We start from the raw sequence: 15,785 nt of genomic DNA, 5'->3' as shown, positions 1-15,785 counted from the left end.
GCTTGTGCAAATTGTAGCCTCTTTTTCCTATTTGTAGTGGAGATGAGTGGTACCCGGTGGGGTCTTCTGCTGTTGTAGCCCATCCGCCTCAAGGTTGTGCGTGTTGTGGCTTCACAAATGCTTTGCTGCATTCCTCGGTTGTAACAAGTGGTTATTGCAGTCAAAGTTGCTCTTCTATCAGCTTGAATCAGTTGGCCCATTCTCCTCTGACCTCTAGCATCAACAAGGCATTTTTGCCCCCACAGGACTGACGCATACTGGATGTTTTTCCCTTTTCACACCATTCTTTGTAAACCCTAGAAATGGTTGTGCATGAAAATCCCAGTAACTGAGCAGATTGTGAAATACTCAGACCGGCCCGTATGGCACCAACAACCATGCCACGCTCAAAATTGCTTAAATCACCTTTCTTTCCCATTCTGACATTCAGTTTGGAGTTCAGGAGATTGTCTTGAACAGGACCACACCCCTTAATGCATTGAAGAAACTGCCATGTGATTGGTTGATTTGATAATTGCATTATTGAGAAATTGAACAGATATTCTCTTGGTATGTGAAGTGCCTCATATCCCTCTGCCTTTGCATTTCAAAATTGTGAAAATGTAAAACATAAATTTTCTATGGGAATTTCTTTGGGTTGCAGTTTGGAACAATAAGACTGTGTAGGCACAAAGAGATGGGGAGCATCAGTTCTAAAAGGAGGAGAGAAGAGGAGAACAATCCTGCTGTCTCCAGGGGAGGACACAGGCAGATGAAAAGAAAGGAGGACGGTGGAGGAAGGAGAAGAGAGGAGGACAGTGAAGGGAGGTGTGGAGAGGAGGACTGTGAAGGGAGGAGAGATGAGGTGGACTGTGAAGGGAGGAGAGGGGAGGAGAGTGGAGTTTGGAGAGGAGGGTTGGGCAGTGAAGAGAGGAAAGGAGTTTGTGACAATCTAAATAGGGGAGCAACATCTCTTGACCAAAGGTGAGTGTAAGTTCTATAAAATATTTCATAACATGTTTGATGTGGGTCTCTGTATTGTAGAACCAGTTTGAAGACACAGGTGTCAATGTTACCAGTGTCCTGTGTTTTTATGTTTATTTACCCAGAACCCCCCACTCTAATGGTTCCAAGAAAACAAGGAAGCCATCAGAGGAAACAGGTAAGTGATGCTGTGTTTCTGAGGATTATTAAACAGCTCGTTATTGATGTCAAACAACTTTGGTGTCCTTATTTAGGTGGCTAAGTAAATGTGTGTATGTTTGTGTTAGAGAGAAAGATATACATTTGTCCTCTTCTCTATTCTAGATGCTAAGTTTGTGGACAAATTCAGGGCCAAGCTGATTCAAAAGGTTACCATGGTGATACCAATAACAGATGACCTGCTCCAGATGGATATGATGCATGGAGAGATGTATGATACAATCAGAGACACCAAGCCCAGTCAGAACCAGATGAGGGAGCTGTACAAAGTCTTAGACTCAGGGGGAGTTAAAGTCAAATCAGCCTTCTACAGGATCCTGCAGGAGAAAGAGACTTATTTACTCCAGGAACTGGGTATGTCAGCTATTTCTTAATTCATTATTAAATATTATATACTTAATAACAAGGCTTTAACAAATTAATGAAGTGAAAACATAAACAAAATAAGCACATTTAAAAAAGTAAATATTACACTCAAGTTAAAAACACCATTTTGTTTATGCTCGTCTGGTTGCCCAGTCACAAGTTTTGCTGCTGCAATTGCACATTGAGATTTGTAAGCTTTTATCTCAATTTAATGGATCCATTTGATTGACAACCCTGAGGTATTTCTCCTAATAGTTACAGGAGGTTTTATAATTTTATTCAGTGAAGATACATTCAATTACATGTCATTTTCTTTTATTTGACACATATCATTCCCAAAGCAATTTCAAAAAAGCAACATATATTAAGTAACAGACATGAAAACACTAACCTATATTTACTAAGAAATCAGAAATTCTCCAACATATGCTGTTTACATTGTTGTTTTAGCTCCCCTAATTGTCCTTTTATCATAATGATGAAAGGACATTTTAGTACATTTAACAGATACAGGAGTTTTATTTTAAATGCAATTTAGTATGGGCTTGTTTGATCTGATCACTCCTTTCAGCACATTTTAGTATCTTGCCTAAAAGATACATGTGTTTATCAATGTTTGATTTTAAATTTTACATGACCCTGTTTTATCTGATCACTCATTTCATTATTGTCCCTTAAACTACGGAGGAAAGTCTGTCTGAATTACAGTAAAATATATGAATCTTAACTTCCAGGTGCGACTTGGAACACTGGGCAGATAAAAGGTATGTCTGATTAGACTATCAGTACAATGTACACTGTCCACATACACACTCACACACACACACACACTCACACACACACACAATCTCTTGTACCGTTACTTATTGCAGTTTACAACATGCTTTTCTTTCTAGTGGATGACTTCACAGAGAGAGTGAAAGAAAACCATAAAGCCAGGCTGAAGGAGAAGTTTACATTTCTGTGTGAGGGAACAGCAGAGGAACAGTCTCAACTTGACCGCATTTACACCCAGCTCTACATCACCCAGGGAGAGACTGAAGGGGTTAATACAGAACATGAGGTTAGACAGATAGAATATACATCCAGGAGAAGAAACATATCTGACAATCCAATCAACTGCAACGACATCTTCAAACCCTCACATGGAGAGAAAAGCAACGACGAGAGGCCAATCAGAATGGTATTGACAAAGGGCATCGCTGGCATTGGAAAAACAGTCTCAGTGCAGAAGTTCATCCTGGACTGGGCAGAGGGGAGAGCCAATCAGGATGTGGATTTCATCTTTGTGCTTCCATTCAGAGAGCTGAATTTGATTCATCAACACCAATACAGCCTTCAAGGACTTCTGAATTACTTCCACCCTGACCTTAAAGAAATAAAAGACACACAGAAATATGCCGAGCGTGAAGTCATGTTCGTCTTTGATGGTCTAGATGAAAGCAGACTTCCATTAGATTTTGATCAGAACTTGATGATGAGTGATCTAAATGGGACATCTTCAGTTGACATGTTGATGACAAATCTCATTAATGGAAATCTACTCCCCAAAGCTCTCATATGGATAACCTCCCGACCAGCAGCAGCCAATCAGGTCCCTCGTAAGTACATCAGCAAGGTGACAGAAGTACGAGGGTTCAGTGACGAACAGAAAGAAGAATACTTTGAGAAGAAAGTCAAGGATAAAAACCAGGCCAACAGAATCATCTCACACATGAATACATCAAGAAGCCTCCACATCATGTGTCACATACCAGTCTTCTGTTGGATTACTGCCAGGGTTCTTCAGCACATGATGACTGAACGAAAGAGTGGAGACATCACAACTCTGACTGAGATGTACACTCACCTCACACTCATTCAGACAAATCTGAAAAGCAAAAAGTATGATGGCACAACTGAGGATGATGGTGACATAGCTGAAAAACACAAAGAAATAATTCTGAAACTCGCACAACTGGCATTTAAACAGCTAGTGAAGGGAAACATCATATTCTATAAGAGAGACCTGGAAGAGTGTAGGATTGAGGTCAGAGAAGCCTTAGTGTACTCTGGGTTTTGCACAGAAATCCTGAAAGAAGAGTTTGGGTTGTATAAGAAGAAGGTGTACTGCTTTGTTCACCTGAGCTTCCAGGAGTTCCTTGCTGCTCTGTATGTTTTCAACTGCTATGTGACCAAGAACATCAAGGACCTGAAGTCTTTCATTGAAGATGTATCTTCAGAACTGCCCTTTCATGAGCTGCTGAAGATGATAGTGGATAAAACATTGGAGAGTGAGAATGGACACCTGGACCTGTTCCTCCGCTTCCTTGTTGGCATCACACTGGAGTCCAACCAGAGACTGTTACAAGACCTACTGCCACAGACAGAGATCATCTCAGAAACTGTTGAGGAAATAAAGAAATACCTCAGGAAGCCGAAAGTAGAGCAAATCTCACCTCACAGGTACATCAATCTACTCATCTGCTTGACTGAAATGAAAGATGATTCAGTACATGAGGACATTGACAAGTTCCTGAAATCTACAAATCAAAGAGGACCACTGACAGGTACACACTTCTCAGCACTGGCCAACGCACTGCTGATGTCAAAGGGTGTCCTGGATGAGATTAACCTGAGGACATACAACTGGTCACCTGGGTGTACGAGACTGGTCCCAGCTGTCAGGAAATGTAGAAAGGCAATGTAAGTTATATCACAATATTAATGCAGTGCCGCCTGAGGGCCTTAAGATTACGACTAGTTTTGTAACGTAGATGATAAGAGCCCCAAGCTCTTTATAATTTTATGTTGAGAAACATTATTCAGAAATTGTTGCACTATTTGCCTGTGCTGTCTTTCACAGAGTGGCGAACCCCTCCCCATCTTTACTTCTGAAAGACCCAGTCATGTTACTGACCTGTTGCCAGTAAATTAGTTGTGACATGTTCCACCAGGTTTTTTTTAGCATTACACAACTTTTCCAGTCTTTTGTTGCCCCTGTCCCAGCTTTTTTGGAAAGTGTTGCTGGCATCAAATTCAAAGTGGGCATATTTATTTAAAGAAATGATAACATTTCTCAGTTTCAACATTTGATATGTTGTCTTTGTACTATTTTCTATTGGATATAGGGTTAAAGGATTTGCACATAATTGCATAAATGTTCTAACCAGGTATGTTACAGATATGAGCAATTAGTTGGATAATGTCATTATCCGTGATCGGATAAAGTTACTGAAAACCATACAATCTCACATCAGTTACAAGGCTTTAAATGTTGAAAGCTCAATTGGATGATTCTGCTGTCAGTAAAGACACAGGTGGGAGTTGAGTTTGATGCTACGATTGGATTCTAAAGAGATGTTCTTCTAGTCCACTCACACACGCACACACACCCATGCACAAACACAAACACACATACAGAAATACACTACACAATACACTTTCACCCATTAATCTCCCAGTGCCGAACGGTTTCCATTTCTTTCTCCAAATACATTTGAGTGAATCAGAATCATTTGATAGCTTTTCATCAAGCTTGATATAATTTTTATTGACTTTGCTCAGGTGATATTAAAGTGGAAGTTGTTTTTGACGCTGGGTTTAGTAGGTGCACTATCGTTCTTTACACTTTACGATGTTGTTATTTGTCTGCCTCGCAATAACATTTACAGGGAAATCAAAGGGAAATACACAATTTGAATAAAGAAATATTGGGGATTTTATTAATGGAATCTGGTCAAAATAATGTTAACCTACCTGGCCTGACCGATCCTAGCAGAACCTGCCCAAAGTCATGGTTACAGTCCACAGCCAACCAGGTTGTGCCCTCCCTTGTCTACCTGGTTTTCCCTTCCCTTGTCTACCTGGTTGTGCCCTCCCTTGTCTACCTGGTTGTGCCCTCCCTTGTCTACCAGGTTGTGCCCTCCCTTGTCTACCAGGTTGTGCCTTCCCTTGTCTACCTGGTTTTCCCTTCCCTTCCCTACCAGGTTGTCCCTCCCTTGTCTACCTGGTTGTGCAGCGAACTTAGATATTTATTGAGCCTCTGGTCATCTAAACATGCATGCAGTCCGTCAAGTATAATCTCACCCAGAAGAGGACCGGCAAGACCTCAGATTCCTCCTCTCTAGGTGTCTTCTTAGGTTCCAAACTTAATTGTGCAATGGAAGGAGTTAATTGTGCAAACCAAGGATCTTTCTAGAGTTGGACACCTTGCCAAAGTAACTGGGCAAGAATATCCTTGGTCAGGGAGGTGACCAAGAACCCAATTGTCACTCTTAAAGAGACGGAGAGCATGAAGAAAATTCTCTTGAGCTTTCAGGCCTGAATGCTAAGCGTTGTCTGGTGAAAACAAGGTCCCACTCTTAACCAGACTAATACCCTCCCATCGTGAAGCATGATTGGCACCCTTTTTTTAATATTTTTGGTTTGTAATTATGGGGAATTAAGAATAGATTAACGGAATTTGTTTCATGAATATAATCATGTATCATTTACGTCTATAAAACAAAAAAATTTAGAGAAAACATTCAAGGGGTCTAAATATTTTTTGTAGGCACTATGTAGTATTGAAGGGCTTAAAAACAGACACAATTCTGTAGTGGAGATCACTACATGGGCTCAGGATCATGTCCAAAGCCCATTGTCTGTGAACGAAGTACATAGCTGCATCCACAAATGCAAGTGAAATCTCTACTATGCAAAGAAGAAACCATGTATATACAAGATCCAGAAACGCAGCTACCTTCTCTAGGCCTGAGCTCATTTAAGATGGACTGAGGTGAAGCTGTAATTATTTTTGGGAATCCTGAACGCCACGTCCTCCGGGTTAAAGAACCAGCATCCCTGATGGTATGGGGGTGCCATAGTGCACATGGCATGGGTGACTTGCACATCTTTGAAGGCATCAATTATCCTGAACAATATACAGAGGTTTTGGAGCAACATATGCTGCCATCCAGAACATTTCTTTTTCAGGGAAGGCCTTGCTTATTTCAGCATGACAATGCCAAACCACATTCTGCACATATTACAACAGCATGGCTCTGTAGTAAAAGAGTCTGGGTGCTGAACTTGCCTGCCTGCAGTCCAAACCTGTCACCTATTGAAAAAATTTGGCGCATTATGAAATGGAATATATGACAAAGAAGACCCTGAACGGTTGTTTCAACACAAGAATGGGAAAACATTTCACTTTCAAAACTAGAGCAATTGTTCTCCTCAGTTCCAAAACACTTACAGATTATTGTTAAAAGAAGAGGTGATGCAGCACGGTGGTATAAATGCCCCTGTCCCAACTTTTTTGAAATGTGTTGCTGGCATTAAATTCAAAATTTATTTTTCCAAAAACAATAACATTTCTCAGTTTCAAAATTGTATATGTTGTTTTTGAATTATTTTCAATTAAAACTAGAGAAATTATTTGCCCATTATTGGATTCAGATTTTATTTGCATTTTGCAGAGCGTCCCACCTTTTTGGAAACAGGGTTGTAATTCAGTGAGATACTGTGAAATTTATGCTGGTGGCACAGTATGGCTAGTTCTGGTCTTAGCTTGATTTCCCTGTTTAATTAAAGGTTACATTTTATAAATAGAAATGAATACAAATAATTGAGCTGGAACAAACATTACATTACAAGCAGACTCATTAAAGACATGTTCAGTAAATGTTAAATACATTTGAAGTAATCCTGAAATCAATTAATATTTGAAATTACAATTTCACTTCATTTGAATACATTTTTCACTAGCTTTTCACTGATAAATGCTGTTTGATGTTCTCTCCCAAACACATGAATAGCATTTGTGTTTTCACTCGTGCTAGATAACCATTACACCATTGTGCCAAAACAGGGAATGACAATGTGTGTGTGTTCATGTTTTCCTATCCACACCTTTTCCAGACTCTGGTGATAAGTAACTAAAGGGTTAAATACCTAGAAGACAACTGTCATCTTGTTACAGATGTTGTGTCCCAAACCTGCATGTTGTGATCAGTCATATGACCGTATGAATTATATTTTATCTGTTTCAACAGACTGGTTGGCTATCAGTTATCCAAGGAGGACTATGAGTCACTGGCCTCCATCCTCCAGTCAGAAGACTCACATCTAAGAGAACTGAAGCTACAAGATTTTCTGCCGGATGTTAACGTTGATGATGACGATGATGATGAAGATGATTACAATGATGATGAGGAAAGACTGACTCTTCTCCTTGCCGCTCTTAAACATCCAGACTGTAAACTGGAGACACTGAGGTCAGTTGTCTTGAAGGGGTCTTAGTATTTTGTCTATATGGTTCATGTGTTAAAATAATCATGAAGGATCTGCATAGTTTGTTGGGATAGAAATATCATGTTGTCAGCATTATATTCATGCAATCATAAATATGATTGTGTACAGTCACTGGTCTTCAGACACATTCTACCAAATGTTATTTAAATCATATTCTGACTTGTCAAATGTGTTAACATCAATGGACAGTCACATTGTTTCTACAGACTATCTAACTTTGAATTCTCTGAGGAGCACTGGGTATCACTGGCCTCTGTTCTTGAATCAACAAACTCACGTCTAAAAGTACTGGAACTGGGAAACAGTGAAATATCTTGCAGTGTTGGGAGTGAATTTTTTACAGCTCTGAAACATTCACACTGTAAACTACAAACACTGAGGTTAGTACTCTCTTGCTCTGAAACATTCACACTGCAAACTACAAACACTGAGGTTAGTACTCTCTTGCTCTGAAACATTCACACTGCAAACTACAAACACTGAGGTTAGTACTCTCTTGCTCTGAAACATTCACACTGTAAACTACAAACACTGAGGTTAGTAGCATCATTTTAGAAGTGACAACAACCAAATCGTCAAAATGTATTTCACCTTAATTAGAAGTTTTATTTCAATTGGAATTAGATTATTATATTGGCTGTTCACATACCAAGAGATATGACTACATATACCTGCTGATTGGCTAAATATTTTATCATCTAAAAGGACAGATGGAAAAACTGTATGAGTGATATTGTCTCTGTTTCTACAGACTGGGTCACATTACTCCCTCTGAGGAAGAATTTGGATTATTGGCTTCTGCTCTCCAATCAGCAGACTCTCCTCTGAGAGAACTGGACCTGAGTTACAGTAATTTGTCTGATAATGGGAGGGTACTCTTTGCTGCTCTGAAACATCCTCACTGTAAAATACAGACACTCAGGTTAGAATGTCTTCTGGGTTCTTGACAAAAACAGACTGATTGTTTGAAAAGGTTGTTAAGGACAACTTGCCACATGAGAGCATATTCAAATGCATTTTTCTTGTATAGTTTTACGAAGTCAAAAACCTGGTCCATAGATGCATACATACAGGTTTAACCTGGTCCATAAATGCAGACATACAGGTTTAACCTGGTCCATAGATGCAGACATACAGGTTTAACCTGGTCCATAAATGCAGACATACAGGTTTAACCTGGTCCATAGATACATACATACAGGTTTAACCTGGTCCATAAATGCAGACATACAGGTTTAACCTGGTCCATAGATGCATACATACAGGTTTAACCTGGTCCATAGATGCATACATACAGGTTTAACCTGGTCCATAAATGCAGACATACAGGTTTAACCTGGTCCATAGATGCAGACATACAGGTTTAACCTGGTCCATAGATGCAGACATACAGGTTTAACCTGGTCCATAGATGCAGACATACAGGTTTAACCTGGTCCATAGATGCAGACATACAGGTTTAACCTGGTCCATAGATGCAGACATACAGGTTTAACCTGGTCCATAGATGCAGACATACAGGTTTAACCTGGTCCATAGATGCAGACATACAGGTTTAACCTGGTCCATAGATGCATACATACAGGTTTAACCTGGTCCATAGATGCATACATACAGGTTTAACCTGGTCCATAGATGCAGACATACAGGTTTAACCTGGTCCATAGATGCAGACATACAGGTTTAACCTGGTCCATAGATGCATACATACAGGTTTAACCTGGTCCATAGATGCAGACATACAGGTTTAACCTGGTCCATAGATGCATACATACAGGTTTAACCTGGTCCATAGATGCAGACATACAGGTTTAACCTGGTCCATAGATGCAGACATACAGGTTTAACCTGGTCCATAGATGCATACATACAGGTTTAACCTGGTCCATAGATGCAGACATACAGGTTTAACCTGGTCCATAGATGCAGACATACAGGTTTAACCTGGTCCATAGATGCAGACATACAGGTTTAACCTGGTCCATAGATGCAGACATACAGGTTTAACCTGGTCCATAGATGCAGACATACAGGTTTAACCTGGTCCATAAATGCAGACATACAGGTTTAACCTGGTCCATAGATGCAGACATACAGGTTTAACCTGGTCCATAGATGCATACATACAGGTTTAACCTGGTCCATAAATGCAGACATACAGGTTTAACCTGGTCCATAGATGCAGACATACAGGTTTAACCTGGTCCATAGATGCAGACATACAGGTTTAACCTGGTCCATAGATGCAGACATACAGGTTTAACCTGGTCCATAGATGCAGACATACAGGTTTAACCTGGTCCATAGATGCAGACATACAGGTTTAACCTGGTCCATAGATGCAGACATACAGGTTTAACCTGGTCCATAGATGCAGACATACAGGTTTAACCTGGTCCATAGATGCAGACATACAGGTTTAACCTGGTCCATAGATGCAGACATACAGGTTTAACCTGGTCCATAGATGCAGACATACAGGTTTAACCTGGTCCATAGATGCAGACATACAGGTTTAACCTGGTCCATAGATGCAGACATACAGGTTTAACCTGGTCCATAAATGAATACATACAGGTTTAAGTTCTTATAAATAGTAGCAGACTGAAATGGTTGATACTCTTGTTGCCCTCTGTACACTGTATATAGAGGGATTCTTTGCAGATTGTTATGCATGCAGGTACTCTGTATGTGTATTTGTGTTTTCCCCTCCTCCTGCCCTAAACACAGGTGTCCTTTATGTTCCTGATTGTTGTTGTGGGTGTGTCCCATCAGTTCATCTTCTGACCAGTGAGGAGCCTAATGATTAATAATTCAGAGGGGATCATAATTCAGTTAAACTTTAAATGCATGTTTGCAATAATAAATTAGATGTTACAGTTAAATATTAGTGTACTAGATTATCAATTACTGATTTAAAATGGCCCATAAAACAATAGACATCCCCAAAAAGAGCTCCTTAAGTTGAAATAACTTGCTTTGGACTAATAGACTAAAACTATAGCCTATATTGGTTCAAAGACTTGAGACTTGACTTGGACTTGCATGCAGTGACTTGAGACTTGACTTGGACTTGTCTGAAGTAACTTTAAGATGTGTCTGGTGCATACATCTCACTTTGTCCTGTTTCATGTGAGTACTGTATGTATTGCTGTGTTTTTTTGTTTATTGCTCTCTAGTCAATTGTGCGCTGTTAAGTTCCTGATTAAACTGTGTGTTTTGTTTGCACCCGAAAAAATGGATTTTAAGCAAGTCGCAACCCGTAGAAAACCTTTTCTAAAAATAATAGTTAGAACTGAGTGGACCACCCACTGTATTTTGAATAGGTTAGTTGTGAGCTAAGCGGTTCTTTCGGCAGGCAAGATCAGTTTAGGGGTTTGTGACTATTTCATTCCTTGGGTCCAGCTCAGCCCCTTTTCCCTAAACCATTTACCGTGTGTTTATAGGAAACGTTTTGAGTTTGACGGTAGTTTTGGTTGTGTGTCGGTTGTTCTCACTTTTCATTTTCACTATTACACTTTGCATGAGTTTTATGTTACGGGTCTCTGTACCATCCACCCTAGACTGCTAGAACCACAGGGTTTATGGTACAAACCACCCTAGACTGCTAGAACCACAGGGTTTATTGGTACCATCCACCCTAGACTGCTAGAACCACAGGGTTTATGGTACAAACCACCATAGACTGCTAGAACCACAGGGTTTATTGGTACCATCCACCCTAGACTGCTAGAACCACAGGGTTTATGGTACCATCCACCCTAGACTGCCAGAACCACAGGGTTTATGGTACCATCCACCCTAGACTGCTAGAACCACAGGGTTTATGGTACAAACCACCATAGACTGCTAGAACCACAGGGTTTATTGGTACCATCCACCCTAGACTGCTAGAACCACAGGGTTTATGGTACCATCCACCCTAGACTGCCAGAACCACAGGGTTTATGGTACCATCCACCCTAGACTGCTAGAACCACAGGGTTTATTGGTACCATCCACCCTAGACTGCTAGAACCACAGGGTTTATTGGTACCATCCACCCTAGACTGCTAGAACCACAGGGTTTATGGTACAAACCACCATAGACTGCTAGAACCACAGGGTTTATTGGTACCATCCACCCTAGACTGCTAGAACCACAGGGTTTATGGTACCATCCACCCTAGACTGCCAGAACCACAGGGTTTATGGTACCATCCACCCTAGACTGCTAGAACCACAGGGTTTATGGTACAAACCACCATAGACTGCTAGAACCACAGGGTTTATTGGTACCATCCACCCTAGACTGCTAGAACCACAGGGTTTATGGTACCATCCACCCTAGACTGCCAGAACCACAGGGTTTATGGTACCATCCACCCTAGACTGCTAGAACCACAGGGTTTATTGGTACCATCCACCCTAGACTGCTAGAACCACAGCGTTTATGGTACCATCCACCCTAGACTGCTAGAACCACAGGGTTTATGGTACAAACCACCATAGACTGCTAGAACCACAGGGTTTATGGTACCATCCACCCTAGACTGCTAGAACCACAGGGTTTATGGTACCATCCACCCTAGACTGCCAGAACCACAGGATTTATGGTACCATCCACCCTAGACTGCTAGAACCACAGGGTTTATTGGTACCATCCACCCTAGACTGCTAGAACCACAGCGTTTATGGTACCATCCACCCTAGACTGCTAGAACCACAGGGTTTATGGTACCATCCACCCTAGACTGCTAGAACCACAGGGTTTATGGTACCATCCACCCAGACTGCTAGAACCACAGGGTATATGGTACCATCCACCCTAGACTGCTAGAACCACAGGGATTATTGGTACCATCCACCCTAGACTGCTAGAACCACAGGGTTTATGGTACCATCCACCCTAGACTGCTAGAACCACAGGGTTCGTAACACAGATTAGTTTATGTAAATGAAATAAAGCAATCTGTTTTAACACAATGGTGGATAATTTTAGTTTTGTTCTGATTAAAATTTAGTTTACTTGTTATTCAACATGTTACAATATATTTCCAATTCAGGCTGCACAGGTGTTGTCTGACAGAGAGATGTTGTGAAGTGTTGGCCTCAGCTCTCAGTTCAAAATCCTCTCATTTGAAAGAGTTGGACTTGAGTCACAATGACCTGTTGGATTCTGGGGTGAAGCTGCTCTCTGTGGGACTGGGACATCATTACTGTAAAGTAGAACAACTGAGGTCAGTATTCACTGTAATAAGATGTTGTGTAAAACAGTGTCATATTCATAGCAATACTTTTGCTCAACCCATGAGGTCAAATTATCTATTTATTTGATTTTATTGAAAAATGTAATAGTCTTATTTTGGTCATTTAAAATCGATTTTGAATAGTATCCTGAATTTGGTGTGTGTTTCTTACATCAGTACAGTACTAATGGTCTATTTGAGTGACCTCAGTACAATATTGGGTATAGAAGAAAAATGGGTTTCTCAGCTCTCACCACCAGAGGGCACCAGTCCTGTTAAATCATGATGACCTCTCTGCAGGCTGTCATTCTGTAGAGTCACAGAGGAAGGCTGTGCTTCTCTGGCTTCAGCTCTGAGGTCAAATCCCTCCCACCTGAGAGAACTGGACCTGAGTTTCAATCACCCAGGAGACTCTGGAGTGAAGCTCCTCTCTGATAGACTGGAGGATCCTGACTGTAGACTGGAGAAACTCAAGTTAGTACAGTGTGTAACTGATGGTGATCCACCAGTACTGATTAGATCCTTTACTTTGTCCCCTTTGGGGATTACATTTGACTTAATACAGGCTGTCACCACTCTGTGTTCCTCTGTCTCTCCCACAGTGTGGACCATAATGAAGAGTTCTGGGTGAACCCACAGCTGATGAAGAAATGTAAATAGACCCCCCCTCCTTCACACCCAAACTCAAACATTAAAAAGACCAGACCCCCCCCGACTGAACACAAAACACACTACATCCACCGACCCAACAAAGTCAGATCCATCAGTCACCCACTAAACACACCTTGTCTCCACATCCCTCCTCACACACACACACACACTCACACACACACTGTCCCTCCTCACACACACTGTCCCTCCTCACCTTGAATAGATGATGCTTCCCCTGAACCCATTGAGGAACACATACAAACCCCCCCCCCCCCTAAGCCCCCACACGATTCTCTACCACTGATCCAACAAACCACACAAACCTAAAGACAAGATTCCTCTGCACAAACACACACACACACCTCTCTGTCCTCTAACTTTCCTCTCATCTGCAGATTACAGTCATCTCACTCTGGACCCAAACACAGCAAACAGAAAACTCATCCTGTCTGAGGGGAACAGAAGGGCAGAGGTTGTGAAAGAGGAGCAGCCGTATCCTGATCTCCCAGACAGATTTGACGGCTGGCCACAGGTGTTGTGTAGAGAGGGTCTGACCGGACGCCGTTACTGGGAGTTGGAGTGGAGTGGGGTGGCTTATATAGCAGCATCATATAAAGGCATCAGCAGAAAGGGAAGACGTTATGACTGTCTGTTTGGAATCAATTCCTGGACTCTGGGGCATGAGGAGAATAATAAAGTGATCTCCCACAATAGGGAATATATTTATATATCTTCTCCTCAACTCACCCATCATCCTCTACCCCAGAGTGACCAGACCTCCTCTCATCCACCCTCCAGAGTGGGAGTGTTTCTGGACTGGCCGGCCGGCACCCTGTCCTTCTATGAGGTCCACTCTGACACAATGACCCACCTGTACACATTCCACACCACATTCACTGAGCCCCTCTACCCAGGGATTGGGGTTTTGGGGGAGGGTGCTTCATTGACCCTGTGTCAGGTAGATTAACATAATGTGTCCTGGAGGAAATCTATGGTCTCCATGGTAATACAGAGACTGTTCTAACCAACCAGGTGACATGGTGGGTGTTTTTGAAATGTTTTTGCTGAATTGTGAAATTGTTTATTTTTTGTTTGTCTCTCTGTTAATTTACTTTCAATTAAATGTAAATTTAAAGGGCTTCATTGTCATGGGAAACCCTTCTTTACTAATGTAAATGGAAAATAAGAAAGTTATAAAAAAGAACAAAATCTTGTAATAATGGGTCACCAGTCAGGCTGCTGGCATTAATTATGCTATTTTTCCTGACAATTACAGGAGTTAATCATTGTTTGTGTTTGTATGATCTGAGGGAAGTATACGTCTCAATGTGGTTGTGTATCTATATGATCTGAGGGAAGTATAATTATCTATGTGGTTGTGTGTCTGTATGATCTGACGGAAGTAAAATATTTTATTCCCTGCTGAGTTTGCCCACTGACAAAGAAATTATCAGTCTATAATTTTAATTATGGGTTTATTTGAACAGTGAAAGACAGAAATAACAACAAAGAAATCCAGAAAAACACACAAATTGTATAAATTAATTTGCATTTTAATGAGTGAAATAAGTATTTGATCAATCAATCAGATTCCAAAACACCATGGCCAAGACCAATGAACTGTCCATGGATGTCAGGGACAAGATGGTAGACCTACACAAGGCTGGAATGGGCTACAAGACCATCGCCAAGCAGCTTGGTGAAAAGGTGACAACAGATGGAATGGAAGAATGGAAGAAACTCAAAAGAACTGTCATTCTCTCTCAGTCTGGGGCTCCATGCAAGATCTCACCTCGTGGAGTTGCAATGATCAGGAGAACAGTGAGGAATCAGCTCAGAACTACACAGGAGGATCTTGTCAATTATCTCAATGCAGCTGGGACCATAGTCACCAAGAAAACAATTAGTAACACAATAACCCGTGAAGGACTGAAATCCTGCAGCGCCTGCAAGGTCCCCCTGCTCAAGAAAGCACATGTACAGGCCCGTCTGAAGTTTGCCAATGAACATCTGAATGGTTCAGAGGAGAATTGGGTTAGAGTGTTGTGGTCAGGTGAGACCAAAATCAGGCTCTTTGGCATC

The 15,785-nt window shown here is 41.3% G+C and overlaps 1 protein-coding gene across 1 annotated transcript; it reads left to right on the top strand.

Annotated features, from left to right (window-relative positions):
• Nucleotides 1-969: 969 nt before the first annotated feature.
• On the top strand, nt 970-15,131 carry LOC114839886 (NACHT, LRR and PYD domains-containing protein 12-like). Its single transcript, XM_034294570.1, has 11 exons — nt 970-1,141; nt 1,288-1,536; nt 2,283-2,312; nt 2,445-4,233; nt 7,566-7,787; nt 8,031-8,204; nt 8,576-8,746; nt 12,870-13,043; nt 13,353-13,526; nt 13,655-13,704; nt 14,099-15,131. The coding sequence occupies exons 2-11, from the start codon at nt 1,338-1,340 to the stop codon at nt 14,668-14,670; spliced, it is 3,555 nt and encodes a 1,184-aa protein (XP_034150461.1). The 5' UTR covers nt 970-1,141; nt 1,288-1,337; the 3' UTR covers nt 14,671-15,131.
• Nucleotides 15,132-15,785: the final 654 nt, after the last annotated feature.

Source organism: Esox lucius, chromosome 9, assembly GCF_011004845.1.
Source record: "Esox lucius isolate fEsoLuc1 chromosome 9, fEsoLuc1.pri, whole genome shotgun sequence".
Classification (NCBI taxonomy): domain Eukaryota; kingdom Metazoa; phylum Chordata; class Actinopteri; order Esociformes; family Esocidae; genus Esox; species Esox lucius.
The sequence above is the reverse complement of the archived record's forward strand: the minus strand, read 5'-3'. Positions and strand labels throughout refer to the sequence as shown.